Source organism: Dendrobates tinctorius, unplaced genomic scaffold, assembly GCF_039654945.1.
Source record: "Dendrobates tinctorius isolate UK_male_01 unplaced genomic scaffold, ASM3965494v1 ptg000127l, whole genome shotgun sequence".
Taxonomy (NCBI): domain Eukaryota; kingdom Metazoa; phylum Chordata; class Amphibia; order Anura; family Dendrobatidae; genus Dendrobates; species Dendrobates tinctorius.
The window spans coordinates 20,221,150-20,247,941 of record NW_027361795.1 but is presented as its reverse complement, the minus strand read 5'-3'; the positions used below and the strand labels follow the sequence as shown (position 1 = coordinate 20,247,941).

Here is a 26,792-nt window from a genome sequence, read left to right as displayed (position 1 = left end):
TGACTTTCGGCCGAAATATAGAAAAATCATAGCTCTCAAAATACGGCGATGCAAAAATGTCTTACAAAAAATGTTTCCAAAAAAAAGTCTTTTAGTGTGTGACAAAAGCTAAACATGAAAAAAGTATAAATCTGACATCGCTGTAATCGCACCAACCCGAGGAATAAAGTTGCCATATCACTAATACCGCACGAGGAACGGCGTAAAAAATGAAACCAATTCTTCACCTTTTGTGGATTTGTTCATTCTGCCTCCCAAAGATCGCAGTAAGGCGATCACAGTGGTTTACCCCTACATATGGGGTATCAGCATACTCAGGACAAATTGCACAACAACTTTGGGGGTCCAATTTCTCCTGTTACCCTTGTGAAAATAAAAATTTGGGGGCAAAAACATCATTTTTGTGGCAAAAAATATGATTTTTTTAATTTTCACGGCTCTGCGTTATAAACTTATGTGAAGCACTTTGAGGGTTCAAAGTGCTCACCACACATCTAGATAAGCTCCTTGGGGGGTCTAGTTTCCAAAATGGGGTCACTTGTGGCGGGTTTCTACTGTTTAGGCACATCAGGGGCTCTGCAAATGCAGCATGACGCCCGCAGACCATTCCATCAAAGTCTGCATTCCAAAACTGCGCTCCTTCTTTCTGAGCTCCGCCATGCGCCCAAACAGTGGTTCCACCCCACATATGGGGTGTCAGCATACTCAGGACAAATTGCACAACAACTTTTGGGGTCCTATTTCTCCTGTTACCCTTGTGAAAATAAAAATTTGAGGGCAAAAAGATCATTTTTGTGGAAAAAAAAGATGATTTATTTTATTTTCACGGCTCTACGTTATAAACTTCTGCGAAGCAGTTTGGGGGTTTAGGCACATCAGGGGCTCTGCAAATGCAACATGACGCCCGCAGACCATTCCATCAAAGACTGGAAAGCATGTATTTGGAAGTCGCCTTGCTACACTTGTAAGGAGAGCTTTAAACTAGAACAACATGGGAAGGGAAGCAAAAGACCAGAAAAAGCCATACACCTGACAAATGCTATTGAGAACTCTGCTATTAGAAGTGGAAAGGAAGAACAAAGACGAAAGAATCTAATTAATAAAAATATTGGAGAAAGAGAAACCAATCACAAACTAAAGTGTTTCTATACTAATGCACAAAGCATGGGCAACAAACAAGGAGAATTGGAACTACTAACACAGGAAAAGAAATATGATGTCATTGGAATCACTGAAACTTGGTGGGACGATACACATGATTGGAATACAAGACTAGAAGGATACAACTTATTTGCAAGAAACAGACTTGATAAACGAGGAGGGGGTGTCGCATTGTATGTTAGAAACGCGTATATCTGCACAGAGATTGAAGCTTCAGAGACTGGGAGTTCTGTGGAAACTGTTTGGGTAAGAATACAAGGACAGAACAATGGAAAGGACACCATTGTAGGCATTTACTACAGGCCGCCTGTGCAAGCTGAAGATATGGATGAACTCTTTATGCATCAAATGGCCAAGTTCTCCAAAAAATATGACATAGTTGTCATGGGAGATTTCAACTATCCAGACATTTGTTGGGAATCTCTCTCAGGCAAAACTAACAGGTCAAGGAAATTCTTATCCTCTCTTGCTGACAACTTTATCTTCCAAAAGGTAAGGGAGAAAACAAGGGGAACTGCTACCTTGGATCTAATCATTATAAACAGGGAGGAAATGGTTGAGGAGGTAAAAGTGGCTGGGACCCTAGGAGGTAGCGACCATGCTATTTTAGAATTTTGGATAACTAGAGGCGGAAGACCTGTGAAGACTCAGACGTCAAGGTTAGATTTCAGAAAGGCAGATTTTAAGGGATTCAGAAAGAGAATTGGAGGGATCCAATGGCTGGATATCCTTAAAGACAAAAATGTCCAGGAAGGATGGGAAATCTTGAAAAATGAAATTCTCAAAGCACAGTTGTTAACAATTCCGAAAAGAGGGAAGAATAGGAAGCATTTAAGGAAACCAGGATGGATGAACACAGAACTTAAGCACATGCTAAAAAGGAAGAAAAAAATGTTTATAAAATGGAAAGAGGGAGGCATATCTAAAGAAGAATATAATGCTGTCTGCAGAACCTGCAGGGCACAAATCAGATTAGCTAAAGCTGAAAATGAATTGAGGCTTGCAAGAGATGTCAAAAGCAATAATAAAGGATTTTGGGGATATGTCAAAAGTAAAAGAAAAGTCAAAGATGCTATAGGATTTTTACAGGATGAAAATGATGAAATGGTAAGACAGGATGTTGAGAAGGCTGAACTTTTAAATTCCTATTTTGCATCTGTTTTCTCTCAGAAAGGAAATGTAACATCAACTGTTCTTCACTGTCCTATTAAGGGAATAGAAGAATCCAGGATATCTATAAACAGAAAGATAGTGAGGAAACACTTAGCTAACCTAAATGAATTCAAGTCTCCAGGTCCAGATGAATTACACCCCAGAGTACTGAAGGAGATAGCAGAAGAAATTTTTGAACCCCTCTCCATAATCTTTGAAAATTCTTGGAGAACAGGAGAAGTGCCAGAAGACTGGAGAAGAGCAAATGTTGTTCCTATCTTCAAAAAGGGGAAGAAGGTGGACCCAGGCAACTATAGGCCGGTGAGTCTGACTTCTATACCAGGAAAGATCTTTGAACAAATTATTAAACAACATGTATGTCAATACCTGGATAAGAATGAAGTGATTAAACAGAGTCAGCATGGGTTTGTAACTAATAAGTCATGTCAGACTAACTTAATTTCCTTCTATGACGGTATCACTGATTGGGTGGATCAAGGAAATGCTGTAGATATAGTATATCTTGACTTCAGCAAAGCATTTGACAAAGTCTCTCATACAATCCTTATTGAAAAAATGACTAAGTATGGAATGGACAAGGCAACTGTTAGGTGGATTCATAACTGGCTTAGTGATCGGACCCAAAGAGTGGTCGTAAATGGCTGCACATCCAGTTGGAAGAATGTCTCAAGTGGGGTACCACAGGGCTCTGTCCTGGGCCCTGTATTGTTCAACATCTTTATCAACGATTTAGATGAAGGAATTGAGGGTAAACTGATTAAATTTGCTGATAACACAAAGCTAGGAGGGATAGCTAATACTAGAGAAGAGAGAGAGAGGATTCAAAAAGATTTAAATAAACTGGAGAAGTGGGCAGCAACTAACAGAATGGTTTTTAACAGGGAGAAATGCAAAGTACTACATCTGGGCAATAAAAATGAAAAAACCATATATAGAATGGGAGGAATAGGGCTAAGTGACAGCACATGTGAGAAAGACTTAGGTATACTAATAGATCACAGACTGAATATGAGTCAACAGTGTGATGCAGCAGCAAAAAAGGCAAATGCAATTCTAGGATGTATTAACAGAAGCATACAGTCTAGATCACGTGAAGTCATTATTTCCCTCTACTCCTCTTTGGTCAGACCTCATCTGGAATATTGTGTCCAGTTTTGGGCACCACATTTTAAAAAAGACATCAACAAACTGGAGCAAGTTCAGAAAAGAGCGACCAGAATGGTGACCGGTCTGCAAACCCTGTCTTATGAGGAAAGGTTGCAGGATTTGGGAATGTTTAGTTTGCAAAAGAGAAGACTGAGAGGAGACTTAATAGCTGTCTACAAATATCTAAAGGGCTGTCACATTGTAGAAGGATCAACTTTATTCTCATTTGCACAAGGAAAGACTAGAAGCAATGGGATGAAACTGAATGGGAGGAGACACAGATTAGATATTAGAAAAAACTTTTTGACAGTTAGAGTGATCAATGAGTGGAACAGGCTGCCACGAGAAGTGGTGAGTTCTCCTTCAATGGAAGTCTTCAAACAGAGGCTGGACAGACATCTGACTGGGATGATTTAGCGAATCCTGCTTTGAGCAGGGGGTTGGACCAGATGGCCCAGGAGGTCCCTTCCAACTCTACGATTCTATGATTCTATGATTCTAAGTCTGCATTCCAAAACGGCGCTCCTTCCCTTTTGAGCTCTGCCATGCCTGTTTAGGCACATCAGGAGTTCTCCAAATGTGACATGGCGTCCGATCTCAATCCCAGCCAATTTTGCGTTGAAAAAGTCAAACGGCGCTCCTTTCCTTCCGAGCTCTGCCATGCTCCCACACAGTGGTTTACCCCCACATATGGGGTATCAGCGTACTCAGGACAAATTGCAGAATAAATTTTGGCATTCTGTTACCCTTGGGAAAATAAAAATTGGGGAGGAAAAGATCATTTTTGTGGAAAAAAACATGATTTTTTAATTTTACGGCTCTACGTTATAACCTTCTGTGAAGCCTATGGGGGTTCAAAGTGCTCACTACACATTTAAATAACTTCCTTGGGGGGGTCTAGTTTCCAAAATGGGGTCACTTATGGGGGGTTTCCACTGTTTAGGTACATCAGGGGCTCTCCAAACGCGACATGGCATGCGCTCTCGATTCCAGCCAATTTGACATTCAAAATCTCAAATGATTCTCCTTCCCTTCTGAGCACTGCCGTGCGCCTAAAGATTGGTCTTCCTCCACACAAGGGGTATCGGTGTACTCAGGAGAAATTACACAACAAATATTGTGGCTCATTTTCTCCTGATACCCTTGACAAAATTTAAAAAAATTGTGTCCAAAGAAAAATTTTGGGGAAAAAAGTTAAATGTTCATTTTTTCCTTCCATATTGCTTCAATTCTTGTGAAGTACCTAAAGGATTAATAAACTTATTGAATGTGGTTTTGAACACCTTGAGGGGTGTAGTTTTTAAAATGGTGTCACTTTTGGGTATTTTCTGTTATATTGACCCCCAAACTCACTTCAAATGTGAGGTGGTCCCTAAAAAAAATGGTTTTGTAAATTTTATTGGAAAAATGAGAAATCGCTGGTCAACTTTTAACCCTTATAACTTCCTAACAAAAAAAATTTTGGTTCCAAAATTGTGCTAATGTAAAGTAGACATGTGGGAAATGTTATTTATTAACTATTTTGTGTGCCACATCTCTCCGATTTAAGGGCATAAAAATTAAAAGTTTGAAAATTGCAAAATTTTAACATTTTTTGCCATATTTCCGTTTTTTTCATTAAAAAAACACAAGTCATATCGAAGAAACTTTACCACTAACATGACGAACAATATGTCACGAAAAAACAACCTCAGAATCAGCGGGATCCGTTGAAGCATTCCAGAGTTATAAGCACATAAAGTGACAGTGGTCCAATTTCAAAATTAAGGCCTGGTCATTAACCTACAAAATGGCTTAGTCCTTAAGGGGTTAAATCGATAAGATATCACTATTGATATTTATGAACAATATAATTGTTTTTAAATTTTGTTTATTTAAATAAGCTAAATTATTAATTTTATAAAAATTCATTTTGACATTTAAGTTTTACGGATGTATTTATTAATTTATGGTATTTTTAATTGTTTCAGCAAATCAGCAGACTAAACTTTAGAATAAGTGAATGTTGTTATGCTGTACATTCAAAAATTGTATCAGAGTAGGACCCACTGTGCACTATGGGGCACAGTCAAGGTCATGTGAACATTTTATTAAAATTTCCAGACTGTAGATAATGTTACTTGGCCTTGTTCTATTGTAATTTTACGTAACTCTATTATAAGACTTCTGGGTCTGAGGATATATACTATTTGGAGGGCTATGTAGGAGCCATTATATTGTATGCAAGCAATGATATAATGTGAAGGTTTTTGTGTGGTCCATCATGAGGTGCAAGACAGGGCTATTTTTAGATAAAGTGGGGCCCTGGACAAATGTTTAAAGTGGAGCTCCAAATGTTCACATATTCAACATCACACAAACATTTCGGTTGTATTTACATGCGCAGAGTTCAGGCCGTTAAAAGAGCTTGATTGGCAATAATTAAGTCATTTGATGCTTGATCCCAAGTTTCTTTACACTGATTGAGGAAAAATGATGGGGACAGATAGTCCTTGATACAGTATAATGTAGGTCCCATATAGTGCATATAGTATAATGCACTCCCCATGGTCATTGATAGAGTATAATGCAGCCTCCCTCAGGGTATACTGCAGCCCCCATCATAGAGTCTACTGTAGCTCCTCCCTCAGAGTATACTGCAGCCACACGCACACACTCACGCTATAGTGCAGCCCCCCCACACACAGTATATTGCAACTCCCCTCCAACACAGTATAGTGCAGCTTCCCAACACACAGTATAGTGCAGCTTCCCCCACACACAGTATAGTGCAGTTCCCCAACACACAGTATAGTGCAGTTCCCCAACACACAGTATACTGCAGCTCCCCAACACAGTATAGTGCAGCTTCCCCCACACACAGTATAGTGCAGTTCCCCAACACACAGTATAGTGCAGCTCCGCAACACAGTATAGTGCAGGCAGCTCCCCACACACAGTATAGTGCAGCTCTTCCCCCACACAGAGTACAGTGCAACTCCTCAACACACAGTTTAGTGCTGCTCCCCCCACACACAGTATAGTGCAGCTCCCCCCAACACACAGTATAGTGCAGCTCCCCAACACACAGTATAGTGTAGCTTCCCCCCAACACAGTATAGTGCAGCTCCTGCACACACACACACACACACACACACACACACACTAATGCATACACACAGTATAATGCAGCCTCCGTACTCACACACACAATAATGCATACACACACACACTCAAACTATACTAACCCCTCCTCCTTGTGCCCCGTGCTGCTCCAGGCTCTGGTCCGGTCTCTCCACTGCTGGAACGGCATGGTGCATGATGTAGTGACATCATCACGTGCCTGCTGAGTCACAAGCAGAGGTGGAGTGATAGGAGAGGGAGCGATGGGGGCAGCGCCGGTAGACAACGTCTGCGCAGTGGACACCCTATAGCAGCTACTGCGCAGGCGCGGCGGGTGACATTTTCAATTAATTTTTCTCCTCTAGCTGAATAACCTGAAAAAAATGTATTATTGGCACACAAAACATGCAATTTTTCTGCAGAGCAGGTGTCACGGCTGGCACCTGCCTGCAGAAGCGATTTTTTTTTTTTTTGTTTTTTTAAGTATATACAGATATTCATTTTGCAAACTAGGGGGAAGGTCAGTGAGAGAGCAGTCACCTGTCAGCAGTCTGCATTATGAATTTATAATCAGAGCACCACATATACCAACCTCGCCTTAGGACACGAGAATCTCATTAACACAAAACTGAAAGTAAAGATTAAGGCGGTGTGTCCACAATGCGATTTTTAAGCGTTTTTGCCTCGATTTTCGGCGCAAAAACGTTTAAAAATCGTGTACAGAACGCCCCCGATGCATTCCTATGGCATTCCACACATGCTGTGCTAATGCTGCACTTTTTTCCGCTGCGGAATCGCATCGCGCAAAAAATCGCAGCATGCTCATTCTTTTGTGCGGAATCGCAAAGAATTGCCGCGATTCCGCACCCATAGGAATGCATGAGAATCGCTTACTTCCCGCATGTGGCTGGGTACCATACCCCTGTATAAAAAAGAAATAAAAAATTGGGGTATATTTACCTTCCGACGTCCCGCGCTGCCATCCCGGGCCACAGCGTTCCCAGTAATGCCTTGCGGCAAGGTCCTGTGATGACGTAGTCTCATGTGACTCTAGCGGTCTCGCGAGATCGCTATAGTAACGCGAAACCAACGTCATCACAGGTATCGCAAGGCATCACTGGGAACACTGTGGCCCGGGATGGCAGCGCGGGACGTCGGAAGGTAAATATACCCCGATTTTTTTATTTTTTTTTATCATTTTTAACATTTTATCTTTTACTATTGAAGCCGCATAGGCGGCCTCAATAGTAAAAAGCTGCTCACACTTGTCAAACACTATGTTTGACGAGTGTGACCAACCTGTCAATCACTTTCCAAGCTTGGAAAGTGCTTGAGAAAATCGCGGCAAAATCGCGAACAGAATCGCGGTAAAATCGCGTGGAAAAAAACGCGCGATTTCTGGGAAGGAGTCCAGTTTTCACAGTGCGTTTTAAAACGCTACGTGGGCACATAGCCTAAACAACAACCACAAGACGGATTTCGTCAACCAAAGTATCATTTTAATCCGTATAACGGCACTGACCTGACACAGTCTGTAGGTTACTGTGCACAATCCTGCTGACAGGTTCCCTTTAAGCATTCTGGATGCCATTGACTGTATGGGAATAGGAGAAAAAGTCGGTACTCCCCCCTCCTCTGTTCCAGGATTGCTTCTCCAACGATGCTCCAGTGATTGGTTATTATCTGCAGGAGTGAAGTTACATCAAAAGCGCTGTAGCCAATCACTAGACTTTGCGCTTTTAATGTGACATCACCACTGCAGTTGGAAAACAATCACTAGAGTAGTGTCTAAGTGACAGCACTGGATCCAGTGAGGGCGAGTATCAGCTGTTTTATTTTTAATAGGGTTGTTGATGCTGTGTAGAATAGTGACAGGCTAACACCCCTTTAACCCCTTCACCACCTTGCAATTTTCCATTTTTGCGTCTTCGTTTTTTTGCTCCGATTTTTCTCAGAGCCATAACTTTTTTATTTTTTTTTGTCCACATTGCCGTATGAGGGCTTGTTTTTTGCGGAACGAGTTCTACTTTTAAATGACACCATTGGTTTTACCATATTGTGTACTGGAAAATGGGGGAAAAAATCTGACCTACCATTATGATTCTCCAGGTTTGCAGGTTTCTCCAGGTTTGCAAGTTTGCAGATGCCAAACATGTGTAGGTTCTTTTTCATTTAAGTGTTGAAAATTTTTTTTAAATTCATAAGAAAAATAATAATTTGCTTATGTCACCATTTTCCAAAACCCGAAGCGTCTCCCTTTTTCGTTATCTGGGACTGTGTTTTGCGCCCTGAGCTGACGTTTTTATTGACACCATTTTGGTGTAGATACAATGTATTGATCACCCGTTATTGCAATGCTGCGGCGACCAAAAACAACATACGGTAATTCTGGGTTTTCGATTTTTTTCTCATTATGTCGTTTGCCCATCTGATTAATTTACTTTGTTTTAATAGATCTGACATTTCTGAATTCAGTGGTACCAAATATGTCTATTGTTTATTTTTGTAATTGTTTTATTTTGAATGGGGCAAAAAGGGGGGTGATTTTGAACTTGCTTTGTTTAACTTTTTTTTTTCTTTTTTAACTTTTTACTGGCTTCAATAGTCTTCTGAGAAGACTGGAAGCTGCGATGATCCGATCGCCTGTGCTTAAGCCCTGCTATGTGTAGCAGAAATCACGATCTCCTATGAAAGCCAACCACAGGCAGGCATTCTTAGAAAATTCATAATGAAAGGGACGGGGGTCTTTTTCAGATCCCCAGGTGTCATGACAACCTATCAGCACCCAACGATCTCGTGATAGGAGCGTGAATGGGCAGTACTTGTGATGCGCTTCTGGACGGGGCATGTAAAATGCTGCTGTCAGTGATTGACAGCGGCATTTAACTGTTAACAGCCGCCGGTTGACCTCAGATCTACCTGCGGCTGTTAGCGGCACATGACAGCTAATCAGATCAGCTGTCATGTGCAGGGAGAGATGTTGGCTCAGCACCTTTTCCTGCATCCAAGGCAGTGACACAACCTTGGACGTACCTGTACGCGTATGTCCAAGGCTGTAATGGGTTTGTTCCCGTCCAGTAAATGAATATCACCGACTGGCGGTAACATTTGCGTGGCTCTGAAGGGGGCATTCAGTCTACACTGGCAGAGCTACTGAGCTCACTAGTTAGCTGCCAAGCTGTTAGCGTGACATCTGCGCCATAGCCAGTGCCAAACAACAGGAGCCGCAGGGGAGATTCGTCAGTGCACCTGGGGAAGGAGAGTACAGTGTGGCTTGTTTCTTTTTAATAACCTGCAGCCAGGGACAGCCATGTAATGAAAGGGAACAGCGTCTTTAATGATGTGGTGGCCAGTGCAACCGATTTGCCCTGCTGATTTGCTTTAACTGCTCATATTAATAGGCAGCATGAAGTACAGTAACCACATTATATCCCTTCTGTCTATCCAGTAGCTTTAATTGTTGACTATTGTGAAATATTGATTTTTTTTTTTTTCAAATTGTGCACTGTCAAGTTGCAATTGGAAAATTGAGACTGTAACAGTATTTTGAAAATTAACCATCTTGTTATTTTATGTAGATAATACAACAAGCCGGACAGGTGTGGTTCCCTGATTCCGCCTTTAAGACTGCACAAGCAATCAAGGATTTCAACAGAGAAGGACTCCCACTTATGGTGTTTGCTAACTGGAGAGGGTTTTCTGGTGGAATGAAAGGTAATTTTTCTGAAGTACTACTAACAACTTTGTTAACATCCTTCAGTATGTGCATACCCCGTATGGGACAAAAATAATTTAATAATATATTAATCATTTGTATTACTAAAAATAATCAGTTTTATGCATAAAACTTAAACTATATATAACTATTTTTAAACTATGCACTTTTTCTCAAAATATAAGGGTATGTGCACACGTAGTTTTTAGGTGCTGCGAATTTTGTAAAATCCGCAGGTAAATTTCAGGTCAACAGACCTGCAGTTTACCTGCGGATTAGGCTGCGGTTTAGCCCTGCGGTTTATCACCTCTACAATGGAGGAGATGGTAAACCGCAGTGGAATCCGCAGAAAAGAACTGACATGTCATTTCTTTCTGCGGATTTGAAACCACAGCAAAACCGCGCTGAAAATTTTGCAGCATCTGCACAGCGGTTTCCATTTCCCATAGAGTAAAATGGTACTGTACAACGCAGCAGGTTCTGCTTGGGACCCGCAAGGCCAGAAACGCTGCGGATCCACAGCAAAATCCGCAGCGTGTGCACACACCCTTAACCTGTTATCACAGTAACCCGTTCCTAGCCTCTCTACAGTCACTACAGCTCCACTTCCTACGCATCTCGCCAGGTCATTGCCAGAAGTTGTGCTGGGAAGCGTGGTTATAGTGTACTGTATACAGCGTATGAGTAATGACAGAAGCCTTGTCCAGAGCTATCATAGTCTTGACATGCATAAATACTGTGCAAAATTCATTAAGTGGAAGGCTTATCCATAATAAAACAATTTTTAATAACCTAATCTTTAAAGGTAATCTGTCAGATTGGTTTTTGCGACCTCAGAGCAACATGATTTTAGCGAAAGAGACCCTGAATTTAACGATGTGTCAGTTTACTGGATGCAGCAGTTGAGGCATAATTAAAGTTTTTAGATTTAGCAATGCAAATGCAGCAGAGCTGAGAAAGCTAACCCCGCCCATACTAGGCTCTGTTTGTATATTGTCTATAGACAGTGAGGAGCAATCATAATCTCGTGATAAAAGCTTCACTGTAAGTAAACAACAACACACAGTTTGATAAATGACAGAGTTTAACCCCTACCCCGTGCTTTACTCAGATTACATAGCAAATACCTGCTGACAGATTCCCTTTAAGATAATTTCTCTCACAATGGCTTTTCTGGAGCATATCTCTCCCCTGACTTCCTGCTTGCTTTGTGGTGGTACGCAGCGGCTGGATTGAGAGCACGGCGAATGGCAATGTCTGCTGGCCCGAACTGTGCCCTCCCAACAATGCTATACGAGGCCTATGCAGTATTGGACAAGCACAATATTACCTGAAGCTGGCGAGTCTTATGCTAAGAGTGCGCTTCAGTGATTATGGCCAACTTCAGTGCAGCGCTTACAAGCTTGCGAACACAAGTGATCGTGATTTTATGGCTGGACTGCTCAATTCTATAGTGCTTACAAGCTCTATTGGAAATAGCTTGCAGTGCTGCTAATATTATTTTTATAAAATAAAGAAATAACTTAATACTAGAGTATGGAGAGGAATTTTAATACTGAGTAAACGGCATAGATTGTTCTTACGAGGACTTTGAAATTTTAAAGTAGGTTGTCCACTAATTTATCATTGCTGACCTATCCTTTGGATAGGTCATCAATGTCTGATTGGTCGGGGTCCAATACCCGGCATCCTTACCGATCAATTGTTTCTCTTTGTCATTGTTGGCGGTCACCAGCCAAGACTGCTCCGCCTTCTGATAGTGACCGCAACCATGTACTGCACATCCTCCAATAGGAGGCCGATATGCAGTACCCAACTGCCGCCACTATGAGAAGACTGAGTAAAGGGCCCGTTACACATAGCGATATCGCTAGCAATATCGCTGTAACTGTAACGTCACCGATTTTGTGACGCAGCAGCGATATTTCTTGCGATATCGCTACATCTGATACTTACCTCCAACCGGCTGATTATCGCTGATCGCGCGAGAACGTCCTGGACCATTTCTCGTCGTCAGCTTCCCGCTGGGCTTCCTGTGGCGCCGACGAGCGACGCGTGGACGCGGGCGGGAGGACGTCAGGATCGCCGCGTCTGACAGGTAAGTAGCGACCCCCGACCGCTGCTATGTCGCTGGTGAGATCTGCCTGTTTGGCAGCTCACTAGCGACCAGTTAGCGTTGCACCAGCGATCCATATCGTTGTAGGGATCCCTGGTGCATCGCTAAGTGTAACGGTACTCTGCAGCTGAGGGCTGGCTGACGCCGCATCTGATACCAAGAACAGCTGATCAGCAGGGGTGCCGGATGTCAGACCCCGGCCGATCAGACATTGATGACCTATCCTAAGCATAGGTCATCGATGATAAAGTAGTGGACAACCTCTTTAACCATCTAAAAGTATGGGAATAATGAAGGGAATGTAAATTTGGAAAAATCTACCCTGCGATGAAGCTGCTCAGGATATTAGGAAGCCTAAGACATTGGATTGCATTGTTTTATGTTTTTCCTGTTCTGTGATATTACCGTCAAACATTTTTCTTAGTGTGCCAGGAATCCTATGAAAACATTATTTTTTTATCCGATTTGAAGGAGAAAAGAAATTGTTAAAGATATTCTATTAGTTTTCGGGACATGGCTCTGTTGCTATTATCCTGTGTATAGAAGCATGTGTAAGTGTAGCTTGTCAGTCTTGGAAGCCCTTTGGGTGTTCTGGAGCATTTCTGGTTTCAGTGCTGGAAGGGTATTATGCAGGAAGGCAAAATAAACAATTACACCTCCTCTCACAGCACACAAACACACCACGAGAAGCCAATTGCACTGTGGGTAAAATTACTCCAAAATTGTGTGTAATGAGTAGGAAAAGATTAAAGAAAGCTCTGGCTATGCTGAAAATTGACATTAGTGAGGAGAGAAAAAAAAACCTCTTTACTGTGCGGCCTGGGAGGTCTAATTCAGGCAAGGAACAAAAAACATATCAAGATTGTGCTCCGAGTTTCTCCAATGAGTTGTCTATGGCCAGAAGGCTATTCCATATAATGTAAAATTAAATTATAAAATTCAAGTGAATATTTTTATGAAATAACCATTTGCAAGCAGTTTATTTAGATGAAGTGGCAATGACCCACAACAGTAAGACATCAAGCGTGAAATTTACTAGAAATTAGCAGTAGGGCCCCAGACTCTGCATGATTTGTCTGAAAGGATGTAAATTTATGTGAAATTAACCCCATTGCTACTGTTCAAAGACAGTAATAGTACTGCAGATCTCTTCATATTTAATTAAAGAAATATTCCACTTTAAAACAAAAATAAGAAAGTACAAAACTGAGTATTGTGTATTTTTTATATTTGTTATATAGTTTATTAAAGATTTCATCATTGCACATGTCAGTTGAGTCTCTCTAAAGTGTGAGAGTGCAGAATTCTACAGTTTGTGCTGTATGACTGGCTAGTAATATCATGCCATGCAAATGTCCCTTCATTAATCCCTTGTCTATCAGTGTATCGTAATTTCCCCCGACATACATGCATGCTCTCATACACAGGAGCCGGGCTATATCGGATGAGCAGCAACCTTAGCTGCTTGTCGCATACAAAACCACCATTTTTCCTATACCTATTACAATTTCCCTATGGGTCCTTTTATTTTCCCCATAATGTGTAGGGGAACAGATATAACATGGGTGCCATCTGTGCAGCTGCACAGGGGCCCGCGAGGTAGAGGGGCCCACTTCCACCTACAAAACAGGTGGAACTGTGCATTATGATGATCTATCTGAATGCAAAATGCCCATATACTGATCTTGCATCTTGCACAGGGGCCCTCTTTTTTTTTTCTTTGTCCGCGTCTGATGCGATTGGATATTTTTCCTGATAAATGTGCGCTGCATTATTGCTATACAGTTGGGATTATTCCACAAATTGAAAAAAAATGTATTATTGCACACCCACCATTATTTAAGTATTTTGAAGTAAAATAAAATAAATCTTTAGTATAATTTTCACCCCTTTTATTCTCTTTGCTCACTTCTCTGCAGTTTTGGTCTCTTCACTTCCTGTTGGTGGGAGCCAGCTTGTTCCAATTTCCAGATATCTAGCTATCTAGAAAAAGAAAACACAGCAGCACTCTATATCAGTCAAGATATATGCAAACACTGAAAACATTGAATCTTAACTGTGTTATTACTCAGTAAGATGTACTTACAAAACTGAAGGTTCTTAGCGCATAAATTGGCCAATTCATGTATGCCCATCAAAAACTGCAAGGTGACCTCCCTCTGATGGGTCCTTGTTCTACTGTACATACCTCTCTTGAGCTATCAGTCTACGCATTGGAGGTGTGACTGCCTCCAGCCTGACTCTGCACGCCTCGCATTGACCAGCAAGTGATTATCATCAGTTCTTCTTGCCCATTTGAATTGTAGGCTCATAGCCCAGGAGAGACATGTTCGTCCATTTAACTGTAGACTGATACCTCAAGAGAGGTATGTACAGTAGAATAGGACTCATCAGAGAGAGGTCACCTTGCCGTGGTTGATGGGCATACATAAATTGGCCAATTTATGTACTAATAACCTTCATTTTTGTAAGTACATCTTACTGAGTAATAACACAGTTTAAATTCAATGTTTTCAGTGTTTGCATGTATCTTGGCTTATATATAGTGCTGCTGTGTTTTCTTTTTCTATATTATGCAGCTATCACAGCTTGCACCTGTTCACACTTAGGAGGTGCTGCTCAGGTTTTTTCCTCTATATTCATGCAACCATCCATCCTCTTTTTTTCCATCCGTCCATCCATTTTCTTTTTTCCATCCATCCATCCATCCTTTTTACCCTCCATCTTATTTTTTTCCCATCCATCCATCCTTTTTCCCTCCATCCATCCATCCTTTTTTCCTCCATCCATCCTCTTTTTTTCCATCCATCCATCCTTTTTTCCTCCCGCCATCCATCCTCTTTTTTTCTCACCATCCATCCTCTTTTTTTTTCTCTCCATCCTTCCTTTCTTCCCTCCATCCATTCAATTTTTTCCATCCATCCATCCTCTTTTTTTCCATCCATCCTTTTTTCCATCCATCCTCTTTTTTTCCATCTATCCATCCTATTTTTTCTCTCCATCAATCCTCTTTTTTTCCCTCCCTCCATCCATCCATCCTTTTTGTCTCTCCATCCATCCATCCATCCTCTTTTTTTCCCTCGATCCTTCCATCCAACCCCTTTTTTCCATCCACCCTTTCATCCATCCTATTTTTCCATCCATCCTATTTTTCCCTTCATCCATATATCCATCCATTCATCCTCTTTTTTCCCTCCATCCAACCATCCACTTTTTTCCCTCCTTCCATTCATCCAACCATCCTTTCTCCGTCCATCCATCCTTTTTTCCCTCCCTCCATCCTATTTTTTCCCTCCATCCATCCACTTTTTTCCATCCATCCGTTTTCCAACCATCCTTTTTTCCTCCATCCTTTTTTTTCTCCCTCCTTTTTTTTTTTCTCCCTCCATCCTCTTTTTTTCTCTCCATCCATCCTTTTTTCCCTCCATCCATCCTTTTTTTCTCCATCCATCCAATTTTTTCCGTCCTTCCATCCTCTTTTTTTCCATCCTCTTTTTTTCCATCCATCCATCCTATTTTTTCCCTCCATCAATCCTTTTTCCTCCATCCATCCTTTTTTTCTCTCCATCCATCCTTCCTCGTTGTTTCCCTCGATCCATCCATCCTCTTTTTTTCATCCACCCAGCCATCCATCCTCTTTTTTTCCATCCATCCATCCATCCTATTTTTCCTTTCATCCATATATCCATCCTCTTTTTTTCTCTTCATCCATATATCCATCCATTCATCCTCTTTTTTCCCTCCATCCAACCATCCTTTTTTTCCTCCCTCCATTCATCCATCCAGCCTTTTTTTTTCCCTCCATCCTCTTTTTTTCCATCCATCCCCCATCCATCCTCTTTTTTTTCATCCATCCTCTTTTTTTCCCTTCATCCTACCATCATCCTCTTTTTTTTTCTTCCATCCATTATCTTTTTTCTGTCCCTTCTCCCTTCCTTCCCTCCCTCCATCTATCCATCCGCTTTTTTCCCCTCCATCCATCCTCTTTATATATCTTTCCCTTCCTTCCTCTCTCCCTCCATCCATCCATCCATTCTCTTTTTTCCCTCCATCCCACTCTTACTTGTTACTAAAGGTACTGTCACACTTAGCGATGCACCAGCGATCCCGACAACGATATGACCCGGTCAGGATCGCTGGTGCATCGCTAAGTGGTCGCTAGTGAGCTGCCAAACAGGCAGATCTCGCCAGCGACATAGCAGCGGTCGGTGGTCGCTACTTACCTGTCAGACGAGGCGATGAAGACGTCCTCCCGCCCGTGTCGCTTGTCGCCACAGCAGGAAGCTGACAACGAGAAACGGCCCAGGCCGTTCTCGCGTGATCAGCGATAACCAGCGGGGAGCCGGTCGGAGGTAAGTATCACACATAGCGATATCGCTGCTGCGTCACAAAACCAGTGACGTTACAGCGATATTGCTAGCGATATCGCTTAGTTTGACGGTCCCTTTACACCTCATCCTCATAGCTCAATTGCTCATATTACTACATATTAGATCAGTAGGCAACATGAAGGGGGAGATCAGAGCAAGGAAGCCAATGTTGGTCCTCCACTGAACACAGAAGACAGTGGATCATCATTCTTGCCACAGCAGATTCATCGTTACTACCGCAATCAAAAATGTAGTGTATATACAGAACCCCATGTTATTTTTAATAATGTAGCTAGCTTTTGGAAGCTAATGAAAATCCAATAGTATAGGCTACTGTTCTATTCTTGCCTGCTCTTTGTTCGCTGAGTATGGCATTATTGCTGAAGATCACTTAATAGAGATGTAGACAAATGATAAGTCAGTGAAAAGTGCAGTGACAGCCCAGTGGTTAGGCGAGTTTCATCAGCAGCAATCCCTCATGCAGCTTTATAATTTTTCTTCTTGATCAGCAACATGGGCTGGGAGGTCAGTACGCGAGGGCATTGCTACTTTCAATCTGTTGCAAAGATTGAGCAATGTCATAAGAACTTGGCTAACCTAACAAAACACATATGATAAAAGTTCCCAGACAAGTAATTTTTTTCTAATTAGAAATGGGCAATTTTCAACAAACACTGTGCTTTAGGCCGGGTTCACATTTCGTTACACATAAAGATAACTAATAGTAATATATGATGCCACGCAATAACAAATTCCACTGTACCTAAGTTCTCAGTAGGCTGAAGAGAATAAGCTGTATATTTACGCTGGAGATTAACATTTGTTCTCAACACACGCCTCCAAATTTTGCAAATTAATGCATAAAAAATTCTGAAAAGTCTGTCTGGAGTTTAAGGCTGTGTGCCCACGTTGCGGTTTTTAAGCTTTTCCGCAGCGCTTTTAGACGCGTGTGTCTGCCGCAGAAACGCTTAAGAAAAGCATCCCATGTAATCATAATTGAGTCTGCGCATGTTGTGCTAATGGTGCGTTTTTTTCCACTGTGGAAACACTTAGCGGAAAAAAACCCAGCATGTTCATTAATTTTGCGGAAACGCGTGCATACATACAATTTTATTGTAAAAACGCATAGGAAAACGCGTGCGAAAACGCTTAACGAAAGCGTCAAAAACGCTTACAAAAGTGCTTCATAAAACGCATGCGTTTTCCCGGGAAGAGGGTGTGCGTTTCCACTCAGGAATATTCTGCATCAAAAAAGCAACGTGGGCTTCGCTGTGCTGATCGCTGGTGAAGCTGTCTGTTTGACAGCTCACCAGCGATCACATAGCGATTCACCAGCGATCCAGACACATTGATATCATTGTCAGGATTGCTGGTGAGTCCAGCCTAAGAGATAAGATTAGGAGAACAGGTGATTATGCAGGAATGATAAAACCAGCTTGGTCAAAAACTGACAGGGAGGAGGTGGGATGGGAGCAGCTGAAAAAAATCAATGGAGCAGCCAAGCAGAATAATGACAGTAGATAGAAAAAGAAAGTCAGTTGCAAACTTGCTTATTTTCATGCTGTCTACCTAAAATGATTTAATAACTTTAAAATGCCCCTTTAACATTTTTCAAATGGTATACCTTATATTTATGGCTAGCATGCTTCAAATACTATTGTAAAATAAGCTGTGGAATCTAATGACTCAGACAGCAATATAATGTCAAGAGTCCCTGACCGCGTCATTTACAGCACACAGGCAGGGGAGCGTGTCATTTTTATGCATCCATTGGTGCCCTTTTGACACAATTACAGGGCGCTGATGAGTTGCTATGACAGTCGGGGCTCTGAGGAAAACCTCCATACCTGTCTTGACTGTATTCCTGTGAATGCCAGCTTCTGGCTGGTGTTCATGGGAGACAGTGACTTCTGCTATATAAAGTAGTACAGTGAAAAGTTAAAAAAGAAGGTTTAAAAATATACAAGTTCAAATTAACCCTCTTTTTGCCCCATTAAAGGGGTTGTCCACTACTTTAAATTAACCCCCCAATGTATCCCCCCGGGGCCCCTAATGAATTTTGTTAATACCTTATGTTGCCTATAATGCCTGCGAGCGGCGCTATCCGTGGCCGTCAGCGACGGCGGAAGCAAGAGCCAGCTGCAGCCGGGGGTCACATGCTGCCTGTGAGCGGCCAACGATAGCGCAGCTCACAGGCAGTATAGCAGTATAGACAAAATGAGGTATTTATAAAATTCATTAGGGGCCCCGGGGGGGATACATTGGGGGGCTAATTTAAAGTAATGGACAACCTTTTTAAATACAAAGAAATAAAAAAAATTCACAGGTGGTATCGTTACATTTATAAAAGTCTGATCTATCATAATATAACGTTAACTAGATGGGCATTTCCTGAAGGAAATACATGGTGCTTGAACAGCGCTGCCAGCTTTAGCACATTTAGCACCTCGGTAGCCACTTGGTAGCCACTTTGGCACATTCGGCACCTTGGTAGCCACTTTGACCACTTGGTAGCCACTTTGGCACTTTCAGCACCTCTATAGCCACTTTGGTCACTTGGTAGCCACTTTGGCTCATTCGGCACCTCAGTACCCACTTCGGCCACTTGGTAGCCACTTTACCACATTTGGCACCTCGGGAGCCACTTTGGCCACTTAGTAGTCACTTTGGCACATTCGGCACCTCGGTGGCCACTTGGTAGCCACTTTGGCACATTCGGCACCTCGGGAGCCACTTTGGCCACTTAGTAGTCACTTTGGCACATTCGGCACCTCGATAGCCACTTTGGCCACTTGGTAGCCACTTTGGCACATTCGGCACCTCTGTAGCCACTTTGGCCACTTGGTAGCCACTTTGGCACATTCTGCACCTCGGTAGCCACTTTGGCCACTTGGTAGCCACTTTGGTACATACGGCACCTCGGTAGCCACTTTGTCCACTTAGTAGCCACTTTGGCACATTCTGCACCTCGGTAGCCACTTTGGCCACTTGGTAGCCACTTTGGCACATTCGGCACCACGGTAGCCACTTTGGCCACTTGGTAGCCACTTTAGCACATTTGGCAACACGGTAGCCACTTTGGCACATTCTGCACCTCGGTAGCCACTTTGGTCACTTGGTAGCCACTTTGGCACATTCGGCACCTCGGTAGCCACTTTGACCACTTAGTAGCCACTTTGGCACATTCATCACCTCTGAAGCCACTTGGTAGCCACTTTGACACATTCGGCACCTCTGTAGCCACTTTGGCCACTTGGTAGCCACTTTGGCACATTCGGCACCTCTGTAGCCACTTTGGCCACTTGGTAGCCACTTTGCCCACTTAGTAGCCACTTTGGCACATTCGGCACCTCAGTAGCCACTTAGGCCACTTGGTAGCCACTTTGGCACATTCGGCACCTCTGTAGCCACTTTGGCCACTTGGTAGCCACTTTGGCTGATTCGGCACCTCGGTAGCCACTTTGGCCACTTGGTAGCCACTTTAGCACATTCGGCACCTCGGCAGCCACTTTGGCAACTTGGTAGCCACTTTGGCACATTCGGCACCTCTGTAGCCACTTGGTAGCCACTTTGGCTAATTCGGCACCACGGTAGCCACTTTGGCCTCTTGGTAGCCACTTTGGCACATTCAGCACCTCTGTAGCCACTTGGTAGCCACTTTGGCACATTCGGCACCTTGGTAGCCACTTTGGCCACTTCGTAGCCACTTTGGCACATTCGCACCTTGGTAGCCACTTTGGCCACTTGGTAGCCACTTTGGCACATTTGGCACCTCGGTAGCCACTTTGGTACATTCGGCACCTCGGTAGCCACTTTGCCCACTTGGTAGCCACTTTGGCACATTCGGCACCTCGGTAGCCACTTTGGCACATTCGGCACCTCGGTAGCCACTTTGGCCACTTGGTAGCCACTTTAGCACATTTGGCACCACGGTAGCTACTTTGGCCACTTGGTAGCCACTTTGGCACATTCGGCACCTTGGTAGCCACTTTGGCCACTTGGTAGCCACTTTGGCACATTCGGCACCTCTGTAGCCACTTGGTAGCCACTTTGGCACATTCGGCACCTCTGTAGCCACTTGGTAGCCACTTTGGCTAATTCGGCACCACGGTAGCCACTTTGGCCTCTTGGTAGCCACTTTGGCACATTCGGCACCTTGGTAGCCACTTTGGCCACTTCGTAGCCACTTTGGCACATTCGGCACCTCTGTAGCCACTTGGTAGCCACTTTGGCTAATTCGGCACCACGGTAGCCACTTTGGCCTCTTGGTAGCCACTTTGGCACATTCAGCACCTCTGTAGCCACTTTGGCCACTTGGTAGCCACTTTGGCACATTCGGCACCTCGGTAGCCACTTTGGCCACTTGGTAGCCACTTTGGTACATTCGGCACCTCGGTAGCCACTTTGCCCACTTGGTAGCCACTTTGGCACATTCGGCACCTCGGTAGCCACTTTGGCACATTCGGCACCTCGGTAGCCACTTTGGCCACTTGGTAGCCACTTTAGCACATTTGGCACCACGGTAGCTACTTTGGCCACTTGGTAGCCACTTTGGCACATTCGGCACCTTGGTAGCCACTTTGGCCACTTGGTAGCCACTTTGGAACATTCGGCACCTCTGTAGCCACTTGGTAGCCACTTTGGCACATCCGGCACCTCTGTAGCCACTTTGGCTAATTCGGCACCACAGTAGCCACTTTGGCCTCTTGGTAGCCACTTTGGCACATTCGGCACCTTGGTAGCCACTTTGGCCACTTCGTAGCCACTTTGGCACATTCGGCACCTCTGTAGCCACTTGGTAGCCACTTTGGCTAATTCGGCACCACGGTAGCCATTTTGGCCTCTTGGTAGCCACTTTGGCACATTCAGCACCTCTGTAGCCACTTGGTAGTCACTTTGGCACATTCAGCACCTCTGTAGCCACTTTGGCCACTTCGTAGCCACTTTGGCACATTCGGCACCTCGGTAGCCACTTTGGCCACTTGGTAGCCACTTTGGTACATTCGGCACCTCGGTAGCCACTTTGCCCACTTGGTAGCCACTTTGGCACATTCGGCACCACGGTAGCTACTTTGGCCACTTAGTAGCCACTTTGGCACATTCGGCACCTTGGTAGCCACTTTGGCCACTTGGTAGCAACTTTGGCACATTCGGCACCTCTGTAGCCACTTGGTAGCCACTTTGGCACATTCGACACCTCTGTAGCCACTTGGTAGCCACTTTGGCTAATTCGGCACCACGGTAGCCACTTTGGCCTCTTGGTAGCCACTTTGGCACATTCGGCACCTTGGTAGCCACTTTGGCCACTTCGTAGCCACTTTGGCACATTCGGCACCTCTGTAGCCACTTGGTAGCCACTTTGGCTAATTCGGCACCACGGTAGCCACTTTGGCCTCTTGGTAGCCACTTTGGCACATTCAGCACCTCTGTAGCCACTTTGGCCACTTGGTAGCCACTTTGGCACATTCGGCACCTTGGTAGCCACTTTGGCCACTTCGTAGCCACTTTGGCACATTTGGTACCTTGGTAGCCACTTTGGCCACTTGGTAGCCACTTTGGCACATTCGGCACCTCGGTAGCCACTTTGGCCACTTGGTAGCCACTATGGTACATTCGGCACCTCGGTAGCCACTTTGCCCACTTGGTAGCCACTTTAGCACATTTGGCACCACGGTAGCTACTTTGGCCACTTGGTAGCCACTTTGGCACATTCGGCACCTTGGTAGCCACTTTGGCCACTTGGTAGCCACTTTGGCACATTCGGCACCTTGGTAGCCACTTTGCCCACTTGGTAGCCACTTTGGCACATTCGGCACCACGGTAGCCACTTTGGCCACTTGGTAGCCACTTTAGCACATTTGGCAACACGGTAGCCACTTTGGCACATTCTGCACCTCGGTAGCCACTTTGGCCACTTGGTAGCCACTTTGGCACATTCGGCACCTCTGTAGCCACTTTGGCCACTTGGTAGCCACTTTGCCCACTTAGTAGCCACTTTGGCACATTCGGCACCTCAGTAGCCACTTAGGCCACTTGGTAGCCACTTTGGCACATTCGGCACCTCTGTAGCCACTTTGGCCACTTGGTAGCCACTTTGGCTGATTCGGCACCTCGGTAGCCACTTTGGCCACTTGGTAGCCACTTTAGCACATTCGGCACCTCGGCAGCCACTTTGGCAACTTGGTAGCCACTTTGGCACATTCGGCACCTCTGTAGCCACTTGGTAGCCACTTTGGCTAATTCGGCATCACGGTAGCCACTTTGGCCTCTTGGTAGCCACTTTGGCACATTCAGCACCTCTGTAGCCACTTGGTAGCCACTTTGGCACATTCGGCACCTTGGTAGCCACTTTGGCCACTTCGTAGCCACTTTGGCACATTCGCACCTTGGTAGCCACTTTGGCCACTTGGTAGCCACTTTGGCACATTCGGCACCTCGGTAGCCACTTTGGCCACTTGGTAGCCACTTTGGTACATTCGGCACCTCGGTAGCCACTTTGCCCACTTGGTAGCCACTTTGGCACATTCGGCACCTCGGTAGCCACTTTGCCACATTCGGCGCCACTTTAGCCACTTAGTAGCCACTTTGGCACATTCGGCACCTCAGTAGCCACTTAGGCCACTTGGTAGCCACTTTGGCACATTCGGCACCTCTGTAGCCACTTTGGCCACTTGGTAGCCACTTTGGCTGATTCGGCACCTCGGTAGCCACTTTGGCCACTTGGTAGCCACTTTAGCACATTCGGCACCTCGGCAGCCACTTTGGCAACTTGGTAGCCACTTTGGCACATTCGGCACCTCTGTAGCCACTTGGTAGCCACTTTGGCTAATTCGGCACCACGGTAGCCACTTTGGCCTCTTGGTAGCCACTTTGGCACATTCAGCACCTCTATAGCCACTTGGTAGCCACTTTGGCACATTCGGCACCTTGGTAGCCACTTTGGCCACTTCGTAGCCACTTTGGCACATTCGCACCTTGGTAGCCACTTTGGCCACTTGGTAGCCACTTTGGCACATTCGGCACCTCGGTAGCCACTTTGGCCACTTGGTAGCCACTTTGGTACATTCGGCACCTCGGTAGCCACTTTGCCCACTTGGTAGCCACTTTGGTACATTCGGCACCTCGGTAGCCACTTTGCCACATTCGGCACCTCGGTAGCCACTTTGGCCACTTGGTAGCCACTTTAGCACATTTGGCACCACGGTAGCTACTTTGGCCACTTGGTAGCCACTTTGGCACATTCTGCACCTTGGTAGCCACTTTGGCCACTTGGTAGCCACTTTGGCACATTCGGCACCTCTGTAGCCACTTGGTAGCCACTTTGGCACATTCGGCACCTCTGTAGCCACTTGGTAGCCACTTTGGCTAATTCGTTACCACGGTAGCCACTTTGGCCTCTTGGTAGCCACTTTGGCACATTCGGCACCTTGGTAGCCACTTTGGCCACTTGGTAGCCACTTTGGCACATTCGGCACCTCTGTAGCTACTTGGTAGCCACTTTGGCTAATTCGGCACAACAGTAGCCATTTTGGCCTCTTGGTAGCCACTTTGGCACATTCAGCACCTCTGTAGCCACTTTGGCCACTTGGTAGCCACTTTGGCACATTCAGCACCTCTGTAGCCACTTTGGCCACTTCGTAGCCACTTTGGCACATTCGGCACCTCGGTAGCCACTTTGGCCACTTGGTAGCCACTTTGGTACATTCGGCACCTCGGTAGCCACTTTGCCCACTTGGTAGCCACTTTGGCACATTCGGCACCTCGGTAGCCACTTTGGCATATTCGGCACCTCGGTAGCCACTTTGGCCACTTGGTAGCCACTTTAGCATATTTGGCACCACGGTAGCTACTTTGGCCACTTGGTAGCCACTTTGGCACATTCGGCACCTCTGTAGCCACTTGGTAGCCACTTTGGCACATTCGACACCTCTGTAGCCACTTGGTAGCCACTTTGGCTAATTCGGCACCACGGTAGCCACTTTGGCCTCTTGGTAGCCACTTTGGCACATTCGGCACCTTGGTAGCCACTTTGGCCACTTCGTAGCCACTTTGGCACATTCGGCACCTCTGTAGCCACTTGGTAGCCACTTTGGCTAATTCGGCACCACGGTAGCCACTTTGGCCTCTTGGTAGCCACTTTGGCACATTCGGCACCTTGGTAGCCACTTTGGCCACTTCGTAGCCACTTTGGCACATTTGGCACCTTGGTAGCCACTTTGGCCACTTGGTAGCCACTTTGGCACATTCGGCACCTCGGTAGCCACTTTGGCCACTTGGTAGCCACTATGGTACATTCGGCACCTCGGTAGCCACTTTGGCCACTTGGTAGCCACTTTAGCACATTTGGCACCACGGTAGCTACTTTGGCCACTTGGTAGCCACTTTGGCACATTCGGCACCTTGGTAGCCACTTTGGCCACTTGGTAGCCACTTTGGCACATTCGGCACCTTGGTAGCCACTTTGGCCACTTGGTAGCCACTTTGGCACATTCGGCACCTCAGTAGCCACTTCGGCCACTAAAATATAAGAAATCGGATTACAATATGTTGCTTGAACCTAGAGATTCAAGCACCATATTTAACCTGATTGATAAGTGACTTCATGAGAAATATAAATCTAAACAGTAGTACATTTTTTTGGATGCCACAGCACTGCAAAAAAAATGCAGTAAGCGGCAATAAAAACATTGTATCTACCCCAAAATGCCCCAGCCATCAAAAATTGAGAACGTTATGGGTCTCCGAAAATCCTGGGCAAAAAAACACATGGATTTATGATGAGAATTTCTCTTGAAAATGTGTCAGACATTTTCATCTCTGAGCATGAAAAAAATACTCCAAAAAGACATTTTCAATTCATCATCTGTAAATACATTAATATGCCTCAACAGTATTTGTCATAGAGACGACTCCTTCAATACGACTGAGAAAAAGGAGGAAGATGGAGTCCAGAACTAATTTAAGTAAAATATAAGTTTTTATTACTGCAAAAAGACACATATAGAGAACACGACAAATTTAATGGATTGGTGGATAAGGCATCATATAAATAAATAACCCAGAACAATAAGAAAGAACAGGCCAGCACCTGAATAGTCACAGAATCCAAATGGATGGACTACTGAGTCGTAGGTAGGTCAAAAAGTACAATAGTACATGAGGGCTAAAGCAAAGATCTGAAGATGACATAATGTTTCCTCGTTTTTAGTATACTGTATATTTTTTTTATTGCTCTTTGCCCAATATATATGTTACATCAGTAAATTCTTGCTGCGATAGCAAGGGGCAGGCTGTCATGGACACGAAAGAACCCCAATGTGGTGTGTATGCAAAGTTGCCTGCATGGGTTCGATTATGTCTCAGACAGCCCCCCAAAAGCCACCACAGAGAGATCAAGTCGTATAACCCATAAACTATTAGGGTGTGTGCAGACGCTGCGGAATCCGCTGCGGATTAATCCGCACGGATTTTGACTGCGGTTTGGTCCTGCGGATTCACCATTAATGGTGGAGATAGGAACCCACTGCGGATTCCGCAGAAAGAATTGACATGTCAATTCTTTCTGCGGTTTCAAAACCGCAGCAAATCCGCGCGGATTTTTCCGCAACGTCTACACAGCGGGTTTTTTTTACCATTCATTTGAATGGTACTGTACACCGCAGCTAAAACTGCTGCGGGTCCGCAGCGGCCAAAACCGCTGCAGAAACGCAGCGGAATCCGCAGCGTGTGCACATACCCTTATAAGGCAAAGAATGCATCCAAAAGAGAATACTATTGTTCATAGCGAGGTATGCACAGAGATAGAACTATGCTAAATAGCCCTAGAAAGGTGTAAAAACATACCCATCATAGCTTGGTATAATACATTTGCTGGTCTGGGACCCCAACTCGCGTTTCGCGGTTACAATACTGTAATGCTGTAGATATGCCCCCGATGAAACCTGAAAGATGAGAAAAAAGAGTTAGATTAAACTCACCCCGGCATTTGGTCCGGTCCGATGGGTGTCGC

At 44.6% G+C, this 26,792-nt stretch overlaps 1 protein-coding gene across 1 annotated transcript in view; it reads left to right on the top strand.

Annotated features, from left to right (window-relative positions):
• Positions 1 to 26,792, top strand: part of ACACA (acetyl-CoA carboxylase alpha) — a 624,740-nt gene that overhangs the window by 520,794 nt on the left and 77,154 nt on the right. Inside the window, exon 50 of the mRNA XM_073542564.1 lies at positions 10,161 to 10,296. Coding sequence (XP_073398665.1) covers positions 10,161 to 10,296 — 136 coding nt within the window. The remainder of the gene's footprint in view (positions 1 to 10,160; positions 10,297 to 26,792) is intronic.